We start from the raw sequence: 23,373 nt of genomic DNA, 5'->3' as shown, positions 1-23,373 counted from the left end.
AGAGCTTGGAGACAATGAGGAATAAACTAACAACTTTCAGTTAGACACTCATTGCTTGGTGGAAGTTCTTATTTCTTGTATCAAAGCCTTTTCCTCTTCTCATTGAGAGTCCTGTGAAAAACTTTATCTCTTTCCAAGCAGCTAAAATAACCCATACAGTCCTGTAATATACTAATTTCCTTTTGAGCTCTGTAATTGTAATATATCTTGCTTGCCCATTACAATAGCAGAAGACCAAAAGCCAAAATTAAACAGCGCAAGATAAGCCACAGTATAATTATCAAGAATGTCAACGTTGTTTTTCAATGTTATTGCTGGGAGTCAAAGCAGATGTTGGTTTATCTGTTTAAAATTTTCTGTTCTTTTAATGACTTTCCTTTTCTTAATCATCCATTGTCTGCTATTAAATTTCACCTGTATTGTTTGATTTAGTACGAAGCATATAAATAAGCTTTGCAGAGCTGCTGGATGAGTCTGCGATCACCATGGAGATAATGGAAGAGCAGAGTAAAATAGAACTCTCTCAAATTAAAAAATAATAATTAACAAACCCAGGTTAAACACAGCTTACCATATTAAAATTATTAAAATGAAAGAATGTCTCTATTACACATCCTTCATTACTGCCATTTTATTAAAAGTTCCTACTTTTTCTTGGAATTTGCCTTCAGATACTTTTTTCCTCTTTAAGGATGAGCTTTTTTTTTTTTTTTTGAAACAAATAAGGATGAAGAGGAAACCTATCTTACAAATGCACATTCTCTATGCAAAATTTCATCTTATAGATCACAGGTGTCAAATTTGATCATGTCACATGCTGTGACATATCGTGACATTTTTTGCCTTTTCAGAGCCAGGGTGGTGGTGGTGGCCTGTGTGTGATATATCAGGCCTGTGGGCTGCCAGTTTGACAGGCCTGTTATAGATGGTTTGTTCATGTGCTAATTGTAAAATCGTTAGCACACTGTGGCCAATGAGAACTCCCTTTCAGTGAGTCCCATCATGTTCTTTGGATGGTAAAAAAAAACCCCAACAACCCTTGCTTCCGAAGGTAGCCACAGGATACCCGCAATTATTTGCAAGTGAAGGAATGAGCTTTCAATCTGTTTCTTAAAAACTCAGACACCCCAATTTTGACATGGGCGTCCGTAAGAATCTAAACCCTAAATATGAGAGAGACATTTTCACTTTTGTAATGGAGATTCTTTGCCTTCCAAAAATACAAATTACCATGTACACAGATAAAACCCTATATGGGGAGGAAAGTCGGGCATTTTTATAGGGTACACAAGCAAATGTATTTAGATACATCAGAAAGCAAATTTGATTTGAACTTCCCTGCGGCTGATGATTGGAGCTGTTTTCTACAAGGGGGAGTCAGAGAGACAAAGGTAGGGGCCCTTTAAGTCCATTTCATTTGAACTTCCCTGAGGCTGGTGATTGAACAGCTGGCTACAAGAGGGGAGTCAGAGAGACAAAGAGGACGAGGTAGTAGCCTGTGCCCCTAACGGCATGCGAATAATATATCTATAAATCAAAATAGCAGTAATACATTCTGGATTAGTGCGCTTGAGATTGTGATTTTATTTTATTTCAAAATGACCGGATTAGTTCAATGTAATAGCTGTTTTGCACCTGTCTTTCGCAGTACTCTTTTCAAATTTGGATACTGTCCCCTTTGTAAACAAATTACTAGTCTACATAGACAGATTACCTATCTTGAATCTCTAATCTGTGCTCTCCAAGCAGAAATTAGGTGCCCAATTTGGCCATTCCACACAATGGAGATGCCATGCTATCAGCCCCCTCTATCGCAAAGATCCTGCAGGAGAAGAGCAGTCTGGACAACCGTGGGATCTGGCAGGGTGAGAGCTGTGAACTATAAACACAAAGCTTTTGCTGTGACCCAGCATAACAGATATAGCACCCTTGCTGACCTTAATGGGGACACTAAAGAGACATGTCAAGGTAGTTGTGATAATGATGACTCAAATAAGCAGGGAATCGTGATGCAAAATGAAGAACTTTCTTTAGAAAGGCGAATTGGGGACCCAGGTATTACATATCAGTCGCGCAAGAAGATCAAGGTATGTAAAAAGAGAAGTCACCTTCTGGTTGGTGATTCAATCGTAAGAGATGTAAATTTAGGAAAGGATATGGAGGTTTTAAAAGAGGTCAGGTGTCTGCCAGGTGCTACTGCCAACAAAGACAAGAGGCGTATTCTTAAGATAGTCAAGAATGCAAGTAAGGACTGTGACGTTGATGCTATTATATATCTTGGCACAAATGATCTGTCCCAAAAAGATGTACTTTCTGTGAAGAATGATTTCCAGAGCTTGGGGTATGAACTTAGTAGTGTAGGTTGTAGGCTTATCTTTTCAGAGGTTTTACCAGTATATGAGGAACAAAAAAGGAAGGTCCAGTGTGTAGCAGAGTTTAATGTGTGGCTAAAGGAGTGGTATAAAAGGGAAGGCTTTGGTTTTATTAGTCATGATGCCTGCAGCTGGTCAAATGAAAAACTGTACAAAATAAATGGTTTGCACCCATCCAAGAAAGGGACTGACTTACTTGGCATTAAATTCACAAATTTTGTGGATAGACATATAAACTGAACAGTGGAGACAGAGAATTAATTGATACAAAACATTTCTGTCTCCAGCAATCTAAAACACACAGGGTTATCAGTGCATGTAACAGATACTTGTGTGGGTAAGATTATCACTCCTGCTGTCAAGCAAAACCAAGCATTTAATAGTGAGTGCCATATCATGTGCATGAATCATACAAGTGGCAAGAAAACAGGGGCAGTCAGGCATAACACAGGTTATGTAGACAGTAAACACAGGGTCAAATCAAAATGTACTCAAATGTCTATACACCAATGCACAGAGTGTGAGGAATAAACAGGGTGAATTAGAAATTCAAGTAAATGAGGGCAGATACAATATTGTCGCCATTACAGAAACTTGGTGTGATGAAACCCACAAATGAAACATACATCTAGAAGGATTTAAATTATTTAAAAGAAATAGACCAAATAAAAGAGGAGGTGGAGTTGCACTATATATAAGAAATAACTACATCTCTACAGAAATAGAGTACAACAATGATGAGAATTCTCTTGAATGCATTTGGGTCAATATTAAAGGTTGGGGGGGAAATGACATTGCCATAGGTCTATACTACAGGCCACCCAACCAAGCAGAGGAAGTAGATGGACTTTTTGCTAGTCAGCTAACTAAGGTATGTAAGAAGCACACCACAATAGTAATGGCGGATTTTAACTACCCTGACATCAACTGGGAAACAAACTCTGCAAGTGGAGGATCCAACAGTTTCCTAACGAACCTAGCAGACAACTTTGTTTCCCCAAAAGTAGAGAAGGGGATTGGCCATATTAGACTTAATTCTCATTAACTGAGAGGAAATGATAGATGGTTTTGAAGCCATAGGAACCCTGGGGACAAGTGACCATGCAATATTGGAATTCAACATTATGCAAACACAAGTAGTAGAACAAAGTCAAACTAGAGTCTTGGATTTTAAGAGAGCTAATTTCAATAAACCTAGAGAGAGCTTGGGAAGAATTCAATGGATGAGAATCATCAAGGGGAAAACAACTCAAGAAGCTTGGGAAATTTTGAAAAATAAGATTACAAAAGCTCAGTCTAGCACAATACCATTGAAGAAGAAAAATAAGAGCTCCCAAAAGAAACCAGCATGGCTGCATAAAGAACTCTCTGACAAATCGAAAGACACAAAAGTTAAGTATAAAAAGTGGAAATAGGAGGACATAACTAAGTCAGAATATCAGCAAGTAGCCCGAGCCTGTAAAGATGAAGTAAGGAAAGCTAAGGCTCTCAATGAAGAAAGGCTTGCCACAAAAGTAAAAAATAACAAAAAAAGCTTCTTCCAACATGTTAAAAACAAGAAAAAGGTTAAAGAAACAATTGGTCCATTGCTGGGAGAAAATGGCAAGAAGGTGACAAGCAACAGGGAGAAGGCAGAACTATTTAACTCATTTTTTTGCATCTGTCTTTACACAAAGGGATAAAACAGTCCAACCTATCAAAAACAGCACCACAAAAATCAGATTAGGAACCCAAATTGAAATAGGGAAGAAAATGATAAGTGAGCACCTGTCTACCCTAGACGAGTTCAAATCACCAGGACCAGACGGATTACACCCCAGGGTTCTGAAGGAACTGGCAGATGAGATCTCGGAACCACTGAACTATATCTTTCAGAGATCCTGGAGCACTGGGGAACTACCAGAGGACTGGAAAAGAGCTGATGTGGTTCCCATCTTCAAAAAAGGAGAAAAAAACTGATCCAGGAAACTATAGACCTATCAGCCTGACCTCAATACCAATTCTGGAAAAGATAATCAAGCAACAAATTAGCAAACACCTACCATGTTTTCCCGAAAATAAGACAGGGTCTTATTTTCTTTTTACATACAAAATATGGCTTGGGCCTTATTAGGAGGGGAGGGTTTATTGTTTTGGGGTTGCCGGGCGACTGGCCCACAACCATAGAGCATATGCCCAGAGCGGCCACTGCCAGAAGACTTGGTTTGGAAGCCGCAGAAACCCCCCCCCCTCCAGCCGTGTAGAGCGCCATTCACTGCCATTTCAAAGACGCCAAGCTGCGGGAGCCGGGCGGCAGCAAACAGGTGCTCACATGGCTTGGCAATAGCCCTAGGTCAGTGAATGGCGCTGTGCCCGGCTGGAAAGGGGGTTTGCCGGGTGGCTGCTCATGAGTGTGATCGCTTCAGGGCTGCTGTGCTGCCCTGCTGTGACAGCGCAACACAGCCATTCGCCCATGAGGCTGTGCCCGGCTCTTTGGGAGCCCACTCGCAGGAGAGCAGCTGCCAGGCAACCCTTCTCTTTAGGCCGGGCACAGAGCTGCTCACCAACCTAGGGTATCCCGAAGGCGCTAAGCAACGCGGTCACCTTTGCCTCCCCCCCCCCATTCCTGCAGCTTGGCACCTTTGGGATACCGCTAGGTTTGTGAGCGGCACTCTGCCTGGCCAGAAGTGGGGGGTTGTCCAGGGGGCTTATTTGCAGGGGAGGGCTTATATTTTTGCTTACCAAAAAAATGTGGCATGGCCTTATTATCAGGACATGTTGTAATTTAGGGGAAACATGGTAGAAGTAAGCAAAGTAATAGCCAAAAGTCAACATGGGTTTGTCAAAAAATAGATCATGCTAGACTAATCTTATTGCATTCTTTGACAAAGTGACAAAATTAGTGGACCAGAGGAATGTGGTTGATATAGTTTACTTGGACTTCAGTAAGGCATTTGATAAGGTAGACCTACTACTAGATAAAGTAGAAGAATGTGGGTTGGACAACATCACCACCAGATGGATTCGTAACTAACTAACCGCACTCAACATGTAGTCCTCAATGGAACTGCATCTTCATGGAGGGAAGTATGCAGTGGAGTACCCCAAGGCTCTGTTTTGGGCCCAGTACTCTTCAACATCTTCATCAATGATTTGGATGAGGGAATAAATAGGGAACTCATCAAATTTGTAGATGACACCAAGCTGGCAGGAATAGCCAAAACTCCAGAAGAAAGGCTTAAGATACAAAAGGATCTTGACAAACTCGAACATTGGGCACTATCTAATAAAATGAAATTTAGTGGTGAAAAGAGTAAGGTTCTACATTTAGGTAACAAAAACGAAATGCACAGGTACAGTATAGGTAGTACCTTACTCATTATAGTAACTATGAGAGGGATCTTGGAATCCTAGTGGATAACCATTTAAATATGAGCTAGCAGTGTGCAACAGTTGGCAAAAAAGCCAACACAGTTCTAGGCTGCATAAACAGAGGGATAGAATCAAGATCACGTGAAGTGTTAATACCACTTTATAATTCCTTGGTAAGGCCACACTTGGAATACTGCATTCAGTTTTGGTCGCCACAATGTAAAAAAGATGTGGAGGTTCTAGAAAGAGTGTAGAGAAGAGCAACAAAGTTGATTAGGGGACTGAAGACTAAAACATATGAAGAACGGTTGCAGGAACTGGGTATGTCTAGTTTAATGAAAAGAAGGACTAGGGGAAACATGATAGCAGTGTTCCAATATCTCAGGGGTTCCCACAAAGAAGAGGGAGTCAAACTATTCTCCAAGGCACCTGAGGCTAGAACAAGAAGCAATGGGTGGAAACTAATCAAGGGGATAAGCAACTTAGAACTGAGGAGAAATTTCCTGACAGTTAGACCAATTAATAAGTGGACCAGCTTGCCTCCAGAAGTTGTGAATGCCCCAACACTGGAAGTCTTTAAGATGATGTTGGATAGCCATTTGTCTGAAAGGGTATAGGATTTCCTGCCTAGGCAGGGGGTTGGACTAGAAGACCTCCAAGGTCCCTTCAATCTCTGCTATTGTATTATTGTAAATGATCAAACAATAAAAGACGTTGATTACAGATAGTCCTCAACTTGTAACAATTCATTTAGTGGCAAATTACAACAACACTGAAAAAGTGACTTATGGTTGTTGCAGCATCCCCATAGCCATGTGATCAAAATTCAGATGAATTTTGACTCATATTTATGACGATTGCTGTGATTTACCTTTTGTGACCTTACAAGTAAAGTCATCCAGGAAGCCAGATTTACTTAACTGTGGTACTAATTTTAAAACTGCAGTGATTCCCTTAACAACTCTAGCACAAAAGGATGTTTAATGAGGCAAAACTCACTTAACAACTGTTTTACTTAGTAACCGAAATTTTGGGCTCAATTGTGGTTGTAAGTCAAGGACTATCTGTACATGTCAGTCTTGAAAAGAAAACATCAATTCTACATAACTTTCCAAGTGGCAAATTTATAGGTTTCCCTTTGCCAGTCCGGATTGTATCTTTTAGACTTGGAAGTATATTCATGGACTTTCAGAATATGCTCTCTTTTTGTTGTTTCTCTGTGTCATATATGTGGGTATATGCATAATTTTGTATTTATTTATTTTGTCATGTTTATATAGTGTATATCGGAAGTGGTGACCCTTTGAGACCCATATGCAACGAAATTTCATTTTAATGTATGCTGATTACATACATGATACAGTGTACATTCAAAATGAGAATAAAGTTATTCCAAGTCTCTATTGTTTAGCTGCTGAGAAGCAAGTTTTTTGCACCTGAAAAATGGGCTTCGGCTAAAAAGAAAGCACGGATATATAATTCTTTATATATTTATATTTATTAAAAGCCTAAAATTCCAATTAGTAGGCCTGGTTGCCAATGAGCTTCCTCACGGTCGGCCGGAGTCTCAACCAAGGCCGCCGCCGCTGCCGCCCCATCCCGGCTTTGAGAGACCCCACTTATTACAGGATTCATTCCCCCCGCCCCCTCCATACAGCCTCGAGCCGCGCATCCTGCTGGGCATCCAGCAGGGGGCAGCCTTCTCCGCCGCCGCCGCCCTGCTTTCCCTCCGTTTCCTCAGCAGCGCTGGCCTCTCGCCTTGGGCGCCGCTTCCGCGACCGAGCCGTCGTGGCGGGTGGGCCGAGTGTCAGGAACCGAAGGAGCAAACGGGCCAGCGCCAGGATGCCGCTGGGCCTCAAGCCGACGTGCAGCGTCTGCCGCACCACTTCCTCGTCCATGTGGAAGAAAGGCGGGCAGGGCGAGATCCTCTGCAACAACTGCACGGGCCGTTCGGGGCCGGCCGCTGCTGGGGCGGCTTCCTACGCCGGCACCTCCGCGGCCTCGCAGCACAGCAACGGCGGCGGCGGAGGAGGAGGAGGGGGCGGCGGGAATAGCGGCGGCGGCGGGAAGCAGGTGAGGTGCTCTAGGAGCCGCCCCGAAACCATCGGCAGCCGCGGGGTTTACTTTCTTAGGCAGAGCTCCCTGAGGTTAGCCCGGGTCTGAGGCTGCGGGCCTCGACCTTTCCCCCCCACCTCCCCTCCAGGCTTTGTACGAAGGACTTTCTCAATCCCCAAGCAGCGAGGAAACTGCTTTAAAAGAAATACGTTGAATATTCGTCTATCATTCGGGGTGGTGGCTATAAATCACTCTAGTTTGCATTAGTGGCAACGTTTACACGCGGTTTGCCTTCCCCCAGTGCTAAGGTGGGAGCATTAAACTATTTGTTTAAAATGCACACTGAAAAGATACCCGTCATTTTTTGTTTTTTTTTTTAGAAAAAAAAAGTATAAATGACTAAACTTTGGAAAGTGCGCTCGGGGTGAGTCCACAATAAGGTAGAAGACATTGAAAAAAGTTTGTTGCATCTGCTGGGATCTTAATATCAAAAGTTGACTCAGCCTTCCGTCCTTCCGAGGTCGGTAAAATGAGGACCCAAATTATTGGGGAAAATATGCTTAGGCGCTGTAAACTCCTTAGAGAGGGCTGTGAAGCAGTATATAATTGCTATATGTTTCTATTCAGGAGTCCCATTAACTCCACAGGTGTACTCATTTGTATATAAGTTTGCAGTCTTAATTGGGAATAAAATATCGGTCATGGGGTTGAGGCATGCCAACTTAAAGTTTGCTTAACTTTTTTTTTTTTTTTTTAACTAAGTAACCACAATTATATGACTTCATCTAGTAAGCCACTGGGTGGAACTACCAATTTTGTGGAAACAGCCTCCTGGTGGATGATCCCTCTATTGATTTTTCAAAAAGCTCTAAAACCTAAGTTGTTTTAGAGAAACTTCTATTTTGAGATGTTATTGTTCCTTGTATTGTGCTGGTTTATTGTTACTACAAAGATTAACTAATTTTTCATTTTATAATCTGGCTGTTAATGTATTCTTTTTTTTGTAGGCTGCAGGGTGGTGAGCTAGTCATATGTTTAGAAAAATATACAGATAATGAAATACAGGAGGTAGGGTATTGGGATATTTCTCAGAATTAATGGGAGTGATTGGAAATGATTTCTGAGAATTGCTGAAGCTGCTGGCACTGTGTCTTGTTTTCTTGTGAGTCATTTTAACCTATGAGGAAAGTATGAAAAACATTTTTCATTGAAATTACCGGTACTGGGATGTGCTTTCAAGTAAATAAGTTTTGAATAGGAACTTAGTTTGTACACTTTTTCACCTGTTACCATTTACTCCATGTTTCTTTTTAAATATGCATAATAATGTAAATGGAATTCAGAGTACACTTTCTAAATATTTCTTATGTTTCATATGCCATAGAGTAAGCAAGAAATCCACAGAAGATCTGCTCGATTGAGGAACACGAAATATAAATCTGCTCCTGCTGCTGAGAAAAAGGTTTCCACTAAAGGAAAGGGGAGAAGGCATATTTTCAAATTAAAAAATGTAAGGAGATTGTTACTGTTAAGCATTTACTAATGCCAGCAAGATTTGAACAGTTTAAAAAATTCTTGATATGTTTTCTTCATGGTCAACAGTTCTCTGCAGAAAAACAACAAAAAGTCTCTGTCTGTCTCTGTCTGTCTGTCTGTCTACACACACACACACACACATACACACACAGAGAGAAGTTTAAAATGCTATGATATGTAGATATTCAAGTGTGATGGACACTCATTTATTGGTATACATATTGCACCAAGCTGTTATTATTTTCATGTAATGCTGAGTTATGAGTCATTGTTTATAAATCACAGTGGCTGGATTTACAGGCTTGAAAATAGACACAAATTTATTGGGTAAATTTATTTATTTCCTGTGTTCCCATGGAAATGGTACCTTTGAAACTCGTCAGTGTGGAAAATGAAATGAATTGGATGAGTTTGGGATCAGTTAAGGGAAAGGTCTAGAAATTGTGGTCTAGAAATCTTTGTTGAGATGAGACTTGAAAAAGCTAATGGACTAATAGTTTTTGCAGCTATTTAAGGAAGTTTTATTCTTAAGCTTTTACATTTGGGATGACTGAATGGAGCTCAAGTGTTTACTGGCTGGATGATCTTCCTAATACCTACATCAGGGGTGTCAAATTCAAGGCCCATGAGCCGCATTTGGCATTTAGATCTGGCCCCCAGGGCCATCCTGGAAATGGGTAAAGGACTGGCACATGGTGCCTCTGCCAGTGAAAATGGAACCTGGGAGGACCCTGTGCATGCTCCATTTTCATTGGCAGAGTGCTGACACCCGTGCCGTTGCAGCCGAAAATGGAGCCCAGAAAGTTCCCCCCGACACAAGTGATGTCGAGCTGACCACACCCATCTGGCCCCAGTGGTCAAACACAACCCTGATTCGGCCCTCAGTGAAATCGAGTTTGACACCCCTGACCTACATAGAGTTTGCAGCAGACAATTAATCATTGCACCTTGAAAGAGAAATATTTGCTGCTACCTGGGATAGAAATCACAGCCTCCTGATTGTGAGGTTGCTTCTAGGCTGCCTCACCGCTCTGTTAAGTTGCTCCAACTCCACTCTGAGGCAAGAGATTACAGAGTTGTTTAAAAAATCCAAAATTTTAAGCTTTTACAATACTTTACAAAAAATGCTAAATTAGAAAAGTATTTTTTTTAAATAAAAGAAAGCTTTCTATGAGGAGCATATCCTTATCTTCATAGAATGAAATGTAGAATCTGGGCCAATCATCAATATGCCTATTATACTTGATATACCATGTATACAATATTTGGTCTACAAATTCAAATGTCAGAAATGTAACAGAATGAAATATGAAATTAATTAGATCATTTTCTTTTTGTATATTATATATTTTTTTATTTTGTATTCAAAATTTTATTTTCTGTTAATTCAGTTGCTGTTTTTGTTTTATTTATTCTGTTCTTCAAACAGACTAACAGAATGCATCCATCTTTGGAAACTAACATTCGTTTAATGTCACTTTCAAGCTTGATTCTAACAGGTCCATATTGTGTACAGCACAATATACTTACATACTGCCAATATCTAAAGAAGATTATAATTTCATATCTGAACACATTAAGAGTGATATAAGCTTCATCCACATTATTGAATTTACAAACTCCAGTAATAGTTTAGTCTGTTATTATATTTTCATTTATTGAAACAGATACATCTAGCTGCTCAGCTATAAACTAGTGAATAGATTTCAGGCAATTTGAAATGCAGTTTCTGTAGTGTTTGATTTGATTACATGTTTGCATTTCGAAATATTTCCTGGTAATACTAACCAGCATGCAACTTTAGGTGCATTTTTGTCAAAGTTTTGTTCTATTCAGTCATAAACTTTTTCTTTTTTCTTTTAGCCCATCAAAGCTCCAGAATCTGTTGCCACAATCATTACAGCAGAATCTATCTTCTATAAGGTATGATTTTGATGTTTTAAAAAAGATTGTATTTATCTACATACAAATGTATCACTGAATGCACTTGTAATTTATTTCTGAGTAAACAATTGTTGGATTGCCCTTTTAGTCTTAGAAATGTTCCTAGTGTTAAGCAAATACACTACTAAAGTTCAGGAATATTGAACCATTTAAAAAAAAAATCAAGGAAAATTGTTTATATGCTGTTAGAAGAATTTAATGAAGTTTATCTACTTACCTAAATGATTTAGGAATTTTATAATTCCTTAGAAAAAAGTCTGAACAGAATATATTTTAAAAACATTAATAGGATTTGCAAGTCTTTTGAGCGTTGTCTTGACTTAATAGGAACTTTCAAGCTCTTTCCTGCTGCAGGTTAATTAATCTCCCCCCAAAAATTGTGTCTGGGAGTTACATGTTTCTTCTAAAAAAATTTAAAAGAACACACACACACAAACCATTCTAAAATTAAAATATATTTAAGTAAAAAGAGATTTTAATTTGCATGAGTGGAAAATTCAAGCAAATATGACATTTGGAAGAGCTAAGTTTTCTTTCTCTTATTCAAGGATTCAAGTCTATAAGAGTTCTTATTGTAAATACTTATGTTACTGAATAATCATATTTCATGTTTGAAATATTCAAGTGTATTTATGTTACTATAATTGGGTAATGAATTTACAATTTATAATATAGTAAGTTTATATTTTGGTTCAGTGTTACTGAACTGTGTGAGCATATACACAGGAGTGGGTTGCTGCTGGTTCGGCGAACAATTTTTTTTGCAAATGCTCTGCGCACATGTGCATTTGCATATAAAAAGGTCTGCGCATGTGCAAAACCTTAGAAGGGGGGGGGGAATACGTTTCTGAAGTGAAAATTGTTTGCGCATGTGGAGAACTGAAAATTTAGATGGTGGCGCCGGAGTAGAACTAGTTCGCGTGGGTGGCAGGCATGGGCTGCTGGTTCCAGCAACCCAGGCCACCAAGTTATTACCGGTTCGGCCCAACTGGTCCAAACCAGTAGGAACCCACCTCTGTATATACATATGATAATATAATGAATAAAGTAGTTGGAAAATTCGTGGCTGAGCTATTGGAAACTTCCAGGACTATGTATTTCTAAATTATAATTGTATATTTTTATTTAAAAATAAAGAATTACTCCCCCCCCCAGGTCTTCCTATGCTTGGGCTTGGATGACTTCTTGGGGGTGGTAGGCATGAAATTTTCTCTCAAAATCTAATTGACTCTAGTGTTAAAAGTCTCACATAGAGGCAGTTACTTTTCTTCCTCTCGCCTCTTTATGCACACATGCATTTAGATCCTTCACACTTGTTTGATCAACAGTTTGCAAGTTCACTTGAAATGACTATTACAGCACAGGGGTGCTAAACTTGCAGGGGAAACTTGCAAAGGGAAAACACCCAATGGGACTTCTTTTCCTAATAGCAGTTAAAGAACTGACTTAGAGTCTTTTAGTTATTCTAAGCATAGAAACATACAATTCTAATGAATTAAGGTTTATTAAAAATGTAACATTTTATACCTAAAGTTTCACTTTTTTTGCTCATGTGGCACAGTCGGAGCAGGTCAAACATCTAGTCTAGTAACATGGGGATATCCTAGACAGAGGGTCTCCAGCAATGCTTTTTTTTTTTTAATCTATCTGGTGGTTGCTGAACTAAATTGCCTTGCACAACCGTTATTTATAACCTGTTCCTTAAGTGTTTATTTTTCCACCCCATAACAGAATAAAAGTGGAAAGCTGGAACCTAAAAAGTGTAAACATAGAATCTCAAAACAGGATGAAAGGAAATGAATCAGTTATGCATTGATATCTTAGGCATCAGTAAATTGAAAAAGACTGGAATTGAACACTTTAATGTATAGGATAAAAAAACCCAAAGAATTACCTTGCTTTCATAATTAGGAAGCTTATAGCAAAGATGATATTTGGAGACAGTGCGGCGACTTAATAATAAATAGAATTTTAGTTTAGCTTTTAATATGACAGTTATTAAACTTATATTCCAATCACTGAAAACAGATGAAGTGGATTTTTATGATCAAGTTAATCTGACAATAAAAATATTCATTTGTTTATTTAACATTCTCCCATTCATCCATAGATCCAAAATCTTTGTCATTTCTGTCAAGGTGTCAGCAAAAAGTCCACAAAAGATTTCCAGAATTTTATAGAAATATTTCTTATTTTCATCCTGATCAAATAATTCAACTTTTTTCTTTCCTTTTGCTTTTGACAGTTTTAAAATATTTTTTTAATCCCGTATAAAGGTAGAGCGTATAACACTCCTAACATTCCTTCCTTCAGTTTTCCTTACAACAATAATCTTATGAAGTAATTTGAGCTGAGACATAGTAACTGATCCAAAGTCATTCAGTCAGCTTGTATGCCTCAAGCAGAACGAGGACCCACAGTTTTCTCATTTGTCACCTGGTGTCTTAAGCACTATTTTTAAATCTTGATCTTCAGTTCATCAAATTACTGTTATTATTGATTAAAACTCCATTTTTTTCTCAAGAGAGTTAAAGGTAGTTTTAGAACTACCTTTTTAAACAAACAGACAAAAAAAGTCAATGGTAAATCTTTTCCGAAATTTTTTTTCATCACTTCGCTCATCATTTGTTCTTCCATTCTGCAATCATCTTTGTTTTATAAGCCACAATTTATTTATTTTCCAATATTTGTCCATTGATTAGAACTTGTTTTATCTCTCTTTTTTGTTGGTACGTAATTTCTTTTATGTTTATGATGGTGATAAAGATTTATTTTGATTCTTTCATGTTCATTTTTCCATCTTTTGCTTCTTCTTCAGAGTTCTCAATATGATTAAGTGAAGAAATTATTATTGCCAATTTAATTGTAAGTTCATCTCCAAATTAAAAAAATATTTAAAATCATATCTTTATTTTGTCATTTTATAAATTTCATTCTTCCTCTTTTGATTCAACGATAAAAGACCCCCCCCCATTTATTTCTTTTTTCTTACCTGGGACTTTGGTCCCCTCTGGTGTCCCATTTCTGCAATCACAACTGTTTCTTTATTTTCAAATTTCAACCAATCCTTTCTTAGTAGACAATATTCCCACAAATATTTTATTTTATTGTTTCATAAATTGTAATATCCCAAATTTATTTTGTCTCTTAATTGGTTTTAAACTTTCTTCAATTATTTAGCTTTATCCGTTTATTTTGTTTTTTAAACATTTTGCTTGGGAGACCTGTTTTAAAATAATTATAAATCCAGATTTCGGAAGTGAAGCCAGACAGATCCACTGTTCTTAAAGGCACCGTTATTTTGAGAATTTGGTGGCTTCTCTCATCTCCTGTTGCTTAGACCTGCTATCTTGCAGTCTCCTTGCAAGGTATAGTTGTTGTGAGCATAAGTGGGAGATGTCTCATTTTTTCCTTGTCTAGAGATATTCTGTTGGTCCAGCTTTGTCAGTCCATCAGCCATCAGCCATAATCTCTCTTCTTTCCTCATTGCCTCACCTGGAGATCTTTGGAATATCTCATCGTCATGAAAAATCTACACGCAGTAGAGCAGGCATGTGAAACATGCGGCCCACAGGGCAGATAAGGCCTGTGCAGGCCACGCCCACCCTGATCCCGCAAGGGCAGAAATAATCTTGATACATCACAATATAGTCCACGATGCGATCGGGTTGGATACCCCTGCATTAGAGGAAGCCACTGCCTGTAAGGACCATTATAAAATAGGATAGCTCCTGCTGGCAAAAGAGGGAAATAAGACTGTGTACACTTTTTTCTACCTATATGCTCAATGTAAATTGGAGAAACTGGGTTGAAGAAAATTTCTGTGGTTTTAAAAATGGAGACTAATATACTAATGAAAAATATGGCCAACAGCATTATCCTTTGTCTCTTTTTAGATTGACTATTATCAGTAAAGTCAAGAAATATGCAATATGTCAGCCTTTACTTGGGTAACAATGAGGGGCTTAGAGACAAATCCAGGGTGTTTCTTAAAATATTATACTCCCTCTATAATACCAATATAATGGAAACTAGAAATTGAAGCTTGACATCTGAAGAATCAGTATAGAAAGATCTTTTTAAAATTTAATTTTGGAGGAAATTTTTCAGAACACAATGGATAACCATGAAAACAAGTAGATGGAATAGATCAGAATTTTCTTAAGGCAAAAATGATTATGCTCAAATTATTGAATTGGCCACATTGTCTGAAGACCATAATTCTGGGAAAGGTAGACAGGATGAGAATAGGAGAATTAGCATGGACTCAATTATTGTCACAATCGTTGCATCATTGCAAGGCTGAAGGATCAATTAGAAAGAAGATCATCCTGGAAAAGATCTGACTCTGTAGTTACTGGAAATTGATCTAAGTTGATAACACATAATGAATCAAATATGCTGGTTTTTTGCTGTCAGATGAGATGCTATTGTTGTTTTTATCAAAATACATTTTTATCTCTTAAGGACTAAATTGTTGGAAGACACTAAATATTTACTATATTTAGGAAATTTTTGTGTTAGAGAAGATACTATAAACTTTTTGTAGATAAAAGGCACAGTTTGTGTAAATTAACAGAATCTATCAGCTGCAGTTAAGAGTTTACATTTTTAACGATCTGTATCTTTTCTAGGGAATATACTATCAAATTGGAGATGTTGTTTCAGTGATTGATGAGCAAGATGGTAAAACATACTATGCTCAGATTAGAGGTTTTATTCAAGACCAATACTGTGAAAAAAGTGCAGCTTTAACATGGCTCATTCCTACTACAGCAAGCCCAAAAGACTATTTTGATCCTGCAACTTACATAATAGGTAAGTTCCAAGGACTAAAATATTATGTCTGGCTTGTCCTGTGGATAATTGTACAGCTTCATAGTTAATTTGTTTTTCTCCCCTAGAACGGCACCATAAGGCCTATATTTTCAGAGAAAATATATTTGCAGTAGAAACATGTATACTTAACAGCAGCCTCTTCTGTTCAATGTTTCTATCTGCTAAGGCAAAAATGCCACTAAACGGGATCAGTTTACAGATTCTTTTCAGATGCGTATGTCAACCATATACATTATCTCTTAGCTTTTTTCTATCTGGGTGCCTTCCAAGTGTATGGAATTCAGTTCCCAAAGTTTCCCAACCAGTAGAGTAACTAAGAATACTGGGTATTGATCTATAGATCTGGAAGAACGAGAAAGACTAGCTTTCCACCAATCAGCCTTATAAATCTCAAGTCAAAAGTATCTGGAAAAAAATAAGGTACAGAAATGTAACAAGTTAAATACATAGTCTTTGCCTTGTTTTAACATCATCTGGAATAATCATGCAGAAAATAGGGTTGTAGCTCTATGTACTATGAATTTATGTCTATCTGCTTTATTAATTAAATTATTATGTATTAAAACTGCTATGACTGCCCACTCCCATAGTCCTATCAACTTACAAAATCCAATAAAAAAATAAAACACATAAAATATGGCAGCCAGCTTAAAAACAACTGTAAAAATGAAAATATAGTGGGAGTCATACAAATACGTTAGCCCCATGTCTGGAAACAAAGTAAGAACTTAAGAGCCTTCCAAGTTCCACGAAGAGGGGGCACCGTATATATCTCCATGGGAATGCTGCAAAGGATCGGGGTAGAGAAGGCATGCTGCTTCATTCTCACAAGATGACAGTGTTTAATTGAGGGGGGTCCTAAGGTGTGAGCACACCCATTCTGACCAAACATACAATATTCTTCTATCTACAACTATTATTGGGACCAGAATTTTATTCTTAAATCATGATATCTTTTAAGTAAAATTTCCCACATGATTGGACCCAATTTTACAACTATTTTAGTGAATTGTGGTTGTAAGTCTAAAATATGCAGTCATTAAGCTAATCATATGGTCCCATTCTCTCAAATTAGCAGGTTTCTGTCAAAAACTGCCAGAAACTTGGGGGGGGGGGAGGTGTACTTCACAAATCAGGATCATGTGAATATAGCAAGGCAGCATTTTAGGAGAGTTAGAAGAGCTTTATAAAGCACTCTTTCTGAGGCTGTCTTAACTCCAAAGGGTGACTAAACAATCAGTCATCAGGAGAACCTGTACTGGACAGGCAAAAAGAGATAGACACTCCCTCAGAGAGCCAAAGATTTTATAGGTAACACCAAGCACCTTGGAATGAATCTGGAAGTCAGATGGCAAACAGTGCAGTTCCTGTAATAGTGATGACACAGGGGAGTTAACAATGTTGTAACTGCTCAGGCCACTGCATTTAGAACAACTCTAGCTTGCAGATGGAAGTATCAGAACCCCACTATGTAGAGCACATAGGTGTTAACATCACTATCTGAAGAATTTCCTGTGCCAGGAAAAGGTATAACTGGCACACAAAATGAACCTGTACAAGGGCCATCCAGGCCATAGCTGCCACCTGCCGATTGAGCAATAGCTGCACAACCAAGAGGACCCTAAGATTCTTTTGTGCTTTTTGATTTAGATGTATGTATCACAACACTGTCTGTAAAATAAATGCTTTTTTTTTAGGACCAGAAGAAGATCTTCCAAGAAAAATTGAGTACTTAGAATTTATCTGCCATGCGCCTTCAGAATATTTCAAATCTCGATCAACTCCTTTTCCTACGATTCCCACTAGGCCAGAAAAAGGTTATATCTGGACTCATGTTGGACCTACTCCAGCAATTTCAATCAAGGAAACTGTTAGTAGCAGCTTGTAGTATCTCTTCAAAAAAATGCTTTTATTTATATTTTAAATTACTATCTGACTTCTATTTATTGTTTAAATCTCTGCCTTTGTCAATTTTTCATTTTTGAAGCTGTTTTTTTCTCCAGAAAAAATATATCTAGATAAATGAATATTTTAAAGTATTTCTGCTATGTTAGAACTGTACCCTTATATTAGGATATTGTGTATAGTAATTTGTATTTAATTTGAGGAATGGAGCAAGTTTTCATTAAAAAGTGAGCTGAAATTATAGGAAAATGGAGGAAAACCTTGATACGGATATACCACAACATTATTTAAAACATTTAATTGAAAAACATGGGGAAAAGGAGTACATTTCCATGTTGCATATGTGCTATCCTTATCTGAAAAAAAGTTACTAAGTCTTCCTTACTTAAATCTATGGTGATTTTAAGAAAAATGTAAGGAGTAGTTCTGAAACAATTTTGGTGGAAATCATGTTTCAGTATGATTTCATTATAATGGGCACTTTATTTGGATGATGGCTTTTTCCAGAACTTTAATGTGAATTCTTGAACCAACTTGTAATTCTTGTGTCGTATTAATACAGGAGCCCCCAACCTCCAGGTTGCACCCCATTCAGAACCAGTTTGCGGAAGTGGTAGGTGAGGGTTCCACCACAAAACCACGCTCGACTAAACCGTGTCCGACTAAACCGCGTAGCTGATGTCATCAACAGGGCGACAACAGCGCAGAGACAGAAGCACGCTGTAAACCCTAAACCTAAAATTAACACCTAAACCTAACCCTAAACCTAACCCTTAAACTAACCCTAAACCTAACCCTTACCTTAAGTTGAATCAGCTTGCTTTCAAAGCGCTATTTAAAGCGCCCTTCTTTCTCCGCGCTGGCTGTTGTCGCCCTGTTGATGACGTCAGCGACGCGGTTTAATCGGGCGCGGCTTAGTCGAGCGCGGTTTTGACGGGTCACGGTAGGTGAGGACCCTATAGTTGTGGAAATGGTGTGTGCGTACACGGGAAACCATTCCCCTGCTCCCCGGCCTGCCAAGCCGGAAAGGTTGAGACTGCTATATTAAAGGATATCTTGTTGGTTCATTCTAAGGTTAATCTTGGGGAAATGTAACTTTCTCCTTCTTTACCTTAAATCTTTGCAGCTAATAGAAATGAATAGGTGGAAGGAGGAGTGGTAAAATAGTTTTTAAAATAAATATAAGTGCCAGGTATCTTTTAAGAGACAGCTGAATAGCTTATCTCTAGTGTTCTAACTGCATTTAGACCATTATTTTTAAGTTCTATCAAGTTACAGTTACTTTTGTTTTAGACATTGTTCAGAAATGGAAATGGTTTGTTAGATTGAACTTGGATAATACGAAACTGGTGCAATTATTTTAAATCATATAATTTTGTCTCAGTATGTTGTATGTACCCATTTAATTGAAAATTGTTCAGAAACTATTTTTAAATTGTGGCTTAATGTAAAGCCCAATCCCAGTCTGATTATTTTCATTTTTATTTGGTACCAGGTTTAATTTTAACATTAAAATGGCTTTTTATACTGCTGCTACTACTCATGAATGCTTTTGAAGAAATCCAGATCTATTTTTCTTTTGTATCATCGCATAAAACAATAAACGGACTATTCATAACTAGATTCTAATACGTGATGGATGAATACACCAGAGAATTAGTAAAAATGGACCTTCTGGTAAAAAATATTTCTGATGTTCTGGAAGTGCTGTATGAATCAGTTCTATTGTTTATAAATTCTATTAGATTATAGGTATCACAGACTTGTTTTGCATTAACTTCAATTTATTAAGACTTGTTTAGATACAAATACTCGTTTTATTGTCTTGGACAGTGTTCAGTTATCAGTAATTGCAAACTGCCCATATTTACAACATCCACAGCATCTCTCCAGTCACATGTTCATCATCATTGTCAGCTAATAAGCAAAAATAAGCTAATAAAAAGTGCCTGACTCGCCTCCCCCCCAATCCCTCTCAAAATGGAGTGTCTAAATAAGTGATCTTTTCCAGAGTTACTTTCCTCTGCAGCAGGGTCTCTGTCTTTAGTTAATTAGAACTCTCTAGATTGCTGCTGCTGACATTGACAAAACTAATCAGTTTCACACTAAAGGTTTTTGTTTGCCTCCTAAGCAGCTTGCTAGGCCAATAGCTGCTGCTAACACATTTCTTTCTATGTATACTTCCCATTGTGTGCCTGCTTATTCTTTTGTAATCCCTTCCTCTCCAGTGAATGTAAATACATCAATTCTATCATTAATTATCCTAATCCCAGGAAGAACATTCCAAAAGGTGGAAAGTTGGAGGGGAAAGAGCTGTAAGGTTTGCACTATTACCTGGCTTCTGTTTGAGTATGGAAACCTTACCTGCTTCTTGGGCTCAACTGGCTATTTGGGGTTGTTCCCTGAGTCAACAAAAGAAAGCAAAACCAAAGTTAAAATAAAATAATAATCCCAATCATGGTCCTATAATGTTCACATAGCAAGCACATCGCTTAATGACTGAGTGGCTGGAACAAATTTTAGTCGCTAAATGAGTACTGAAGACATAATTACTAGCAATGTCAGGACAAAGTAGTAAAAATGCAGGGGTGTTGACAAAATTGCCATCAGTCAATTGCAAAGGCATCTCTATTTGGAATAGCTTATATGATACCTTTTAACACTATCAATGCAGACATGCTCAAAGATTCTGTTTTCTCTACCAAAGAAAAACTGAAGATAAAAACCATTTCTACCGATTGATTCCATTTTTTTTTCATTGTGGAATGAAATAGTGGAATACTGAAGTTGAAATAAGACGGCATCCAGCAATATCTTCGATTTAGTGTTGTGTTTATAGCACTATTTTCTAAGACCTTGGTTAATGCTGCAGTTCCACCAACCAAGCAAAAGCCAGCTATATCCACATTTGGCAGCAACACCCAACTTTCAATGGAGGTTCAGAGAAAGATTCATTCCAAATTATTCATACAATATTGATACATCCAAAATATTTGGCACTTCACTTTTCAGGTATATAAACCAAGTCTAGTATATGACTTAATTTATCTATTTGACTATAATGATTTAAATAAACCTCATCAAATTTTTCAGCTTTCCACAGAAAGTCCTTTGCTAACTTGAATAATATGGAAGTTTGCATTTGGCATAATGCACAAGTTACAATGCTGCAGTGTCAACTGATACCCCAATAATGTCTCACTTATGACATTATAAATGCTGGTATTAATCTACATTAGCAATCATTGCTGAAACATTGTATCACAAGGACTTACGTTCACATGCTAGGTTAACACTTTCACGGGAGATTTCCATACCTATTTGTTGTCATTCAGTAATTGCCCAGGTTTTTCTTGCCTAGCTAGGACAGTTCTAATATTGAGACTTTGACAGATAATTTCATCTGATAAAATAGGTAGCTGATAGTAGTCTCGCATCAAAAGATATCTTGGCATTTTAACTGGCTTGTTTCATTTAATGAAACATTTAGTTTCAGTTTCAGTTAAATAAAATTTGTATGCCGCCCACTCCCATTGGGACTCTGGGCGGCTCACAAGCAAGATAAAAGCATTTTAAAAATTTAAGAAAGATACAATTATTAAAATAATACACCATCCATTCAGTCTAAGTGGGGCTGGATATAATCAACAGCCCCAGGCCTGCCGGAACAGCCAGATCTTGTTCGCTTTACGGAAGGCTGGGAGAGTGGTAAGGGTCCGGATCTCTATGGGTAGATCGTTCCACAGGGCCGGTGCAGCTACAGAGAAGGCCCTCCCTCGGGGGGCCGCCAGCCGGCATTGTCCGGTCGACGACACCCGGAGGAGGCCCAATCTGTGCGATCTTATTGGTCGTTGGGAGGTGAATGGCAGGGGGCGGTCTCTCAGGTAGCCAGGTCCTATACCATGTAGGGCTTTAAAAGTAACGACTAGCACCTTGAAACGCGTCCGGAGACCAATGGGGAGCTAGTGCAGCTCGCGGAGGATAGGTGCAACATGGGTGTATCTAGGTAAACCCATTATTGCTCGCGCGGCTGCATTCTGGACCAATTGTAGTCTTCGAACACTCTTCAGGGGCAGCCCCATGTAGAGCGCATTACAGTAATCCAGTCTTGAGGTGACGAGGGCATGAGTGAACATTCGAAGTGCCTCCCGGTCCAGGTAGGGCCGCAACTGGTGCACCAGGCGAACCTGGGCAAAGGCCCCCCTGGTCACAGCTGACAGATGGTGTTCTAACGTCAGCTGCAGATCCAGAAGGATACCCAAATTGCGGGCCCTCTCCGAGGTGTGTATAATTTCACCCCCCAGGCTAAGAGGTGGAATATCTGGACCATCCTTGGGAGGCAGCATCAATAGCCACTCGGTCTTGTCTGGATTGAGTATAAGCTTGTTCGCTCCCATCCAGACCCTGACAGCCTCCAGGCACTGGCACAGCACTTCAACTGCTTTGCTGAGTTGGCACGGGGCGGACAGATACAATTGAGTATCATCCGCATATTGATGATATTTGATCCTGTGCTGGCGTATGATCTCACCCAGCGGCTTCATGTAGATATTAAATAGGAGGGGGGACAGGACCGAACCCTGCGGCACCTCATATTTGAGGGGCCTAGGGGTCAATCTCTGTCCCCCAACCAACACCGACTGCGACCTGTCCGAGAGGTAGGAGGAGAACCACCTTAAGATGGTGCCTCCCACTCCCACCTCCCGTAACTGTCGCAGAAGGATACCATGGTCGATGGTATCAAAGGCCGCTGAGAGGTCAAGAAGCACTAGGATAGAGGAATGTCTTCTATCCCTGGCCCGCCAGAGATCATCGATCAGCGCGACCAAAGCAGTTTCAGTGCCGTAAACCCAACTGAAAGGGATCCAGATAATCTGTTTCATCCAAGATTCTTCAGAGTTGAAAGGCCACCTTCTCAACAACTTTCCCTACAAATGGAAGGTTGGAGACTGGGCAATAGTTGTTCAAGATGGCTGGATCCAGGGAAGGTTTCTTATGGAGGGGTCTCACCACCGCATCCTTTAAAGGGAGCGGGAAGAATCCCTCCCGAAGAGAGGTGTTAACAATCCTCTGGAGCCAGCCACGTGTCACCTCCCTGCTGGTCGAGACCAGCCAGGAGAGACACGGGTCCAGTAAGCAGGTGGAGGCACTCACCACTCCCATGGTCTTGTCCACTTCCTCAGGAGCGACAAGTAGAAACTCGCTCCACAAAATCCGATCAAGACCTTCCCCTGGCATCTCGGCTGGTACCGTCCAAGTGGAGTCCAGGTCCGTCCGAATCCGAGCGATTTTATCCGACAGAAACTGAACAAATTCCTCAGCTCTACCCTGTAGAGGCTCGTCCACATCCCTTCCTTTCGAGAGGGAGCGG

The 23,373-nt window shown here is 39.1% G+C and overlaps 1 protein-coding gene across 1 annotated transcript; it reads left to right on the top strand.

Annotated features, from left to right (window-relative positions):
* The first annotated feature begins 7,440 nt into the window (after positions 1-7,440).
* GATAD1 (GATA zinc finger domain containing 1) lies at positions 7,441-19,625 on the top strand. The gene is made up of 5 exons (XM_087712616.1): positions 7,441-7,796; positions 9,163-9,288; positions 11,178-11,237; positions 15,893-16,076; positions 17,795-19,625. The coding sequence occupies exons 1-5, from the start codon at positions 7,566-7,568 to the stop codon at positions 17,983-17,985; spliced, it is 792 nt and encodes a 263-aa protein (XP_087568742.1). The 5' UTR covers positions 7,441-7,565; the 3' UTR covers positions 17,986-19,625.
* The last annotated feature ends 3,748 nt before the right edge of the window (positions 19,626-23,373 follow it).

This window comes from Thamnophis sirtalis, unplaced genomic scaffold (genome assembly GCF_051295495.1).
Source record: "Thamnophis sirtalis isolate CommonGarterSnake01/CBP01778 unplaced genomic scaffold, rThaSir2_p1.2 scaffold_4, whole genome shotgun sequence".
Taxonomy (NCBI): domain Eukaryota; kingdom Metazoa; phylum Chordata; class Lepidosauria; order Squamata; family Natricidae; genus Thamnophis; species Thamnophis sirtalis.
Note: the sequence above shows the minus strand (reverse complement) of the source record. Positions and strands in the feature narration are given on the sequence as shown.

What these genes read in the sequence shown, in the direction of transcription:
- GATAD1 (XM_087712616.1), top strand. Translation starts at nt 7,566, where the DNA reads ATGCCGCTGGGCCTCAAGCCGACGTGCAGCGTCTGCCGCACCACTTCC. An exon ending in GCGGCGGCGGCGGGAAGCAG is followed by an intron (nt 7,797 to 9,162) that starts GTGAGGTGCTCT and finishes CATATGCCATAG; the next exon opens with AGTAAGCAAGAAATCCACAG. An exon ending in ATATTTTCAAATTAAAAAAT is followed by an intron (nt 9,289 to 11,177) that starts GTAAGGAGATTG and finishes TTTTTCTTTTAG; the next exon opens with CCCATCAAAGCTCCAGAATC.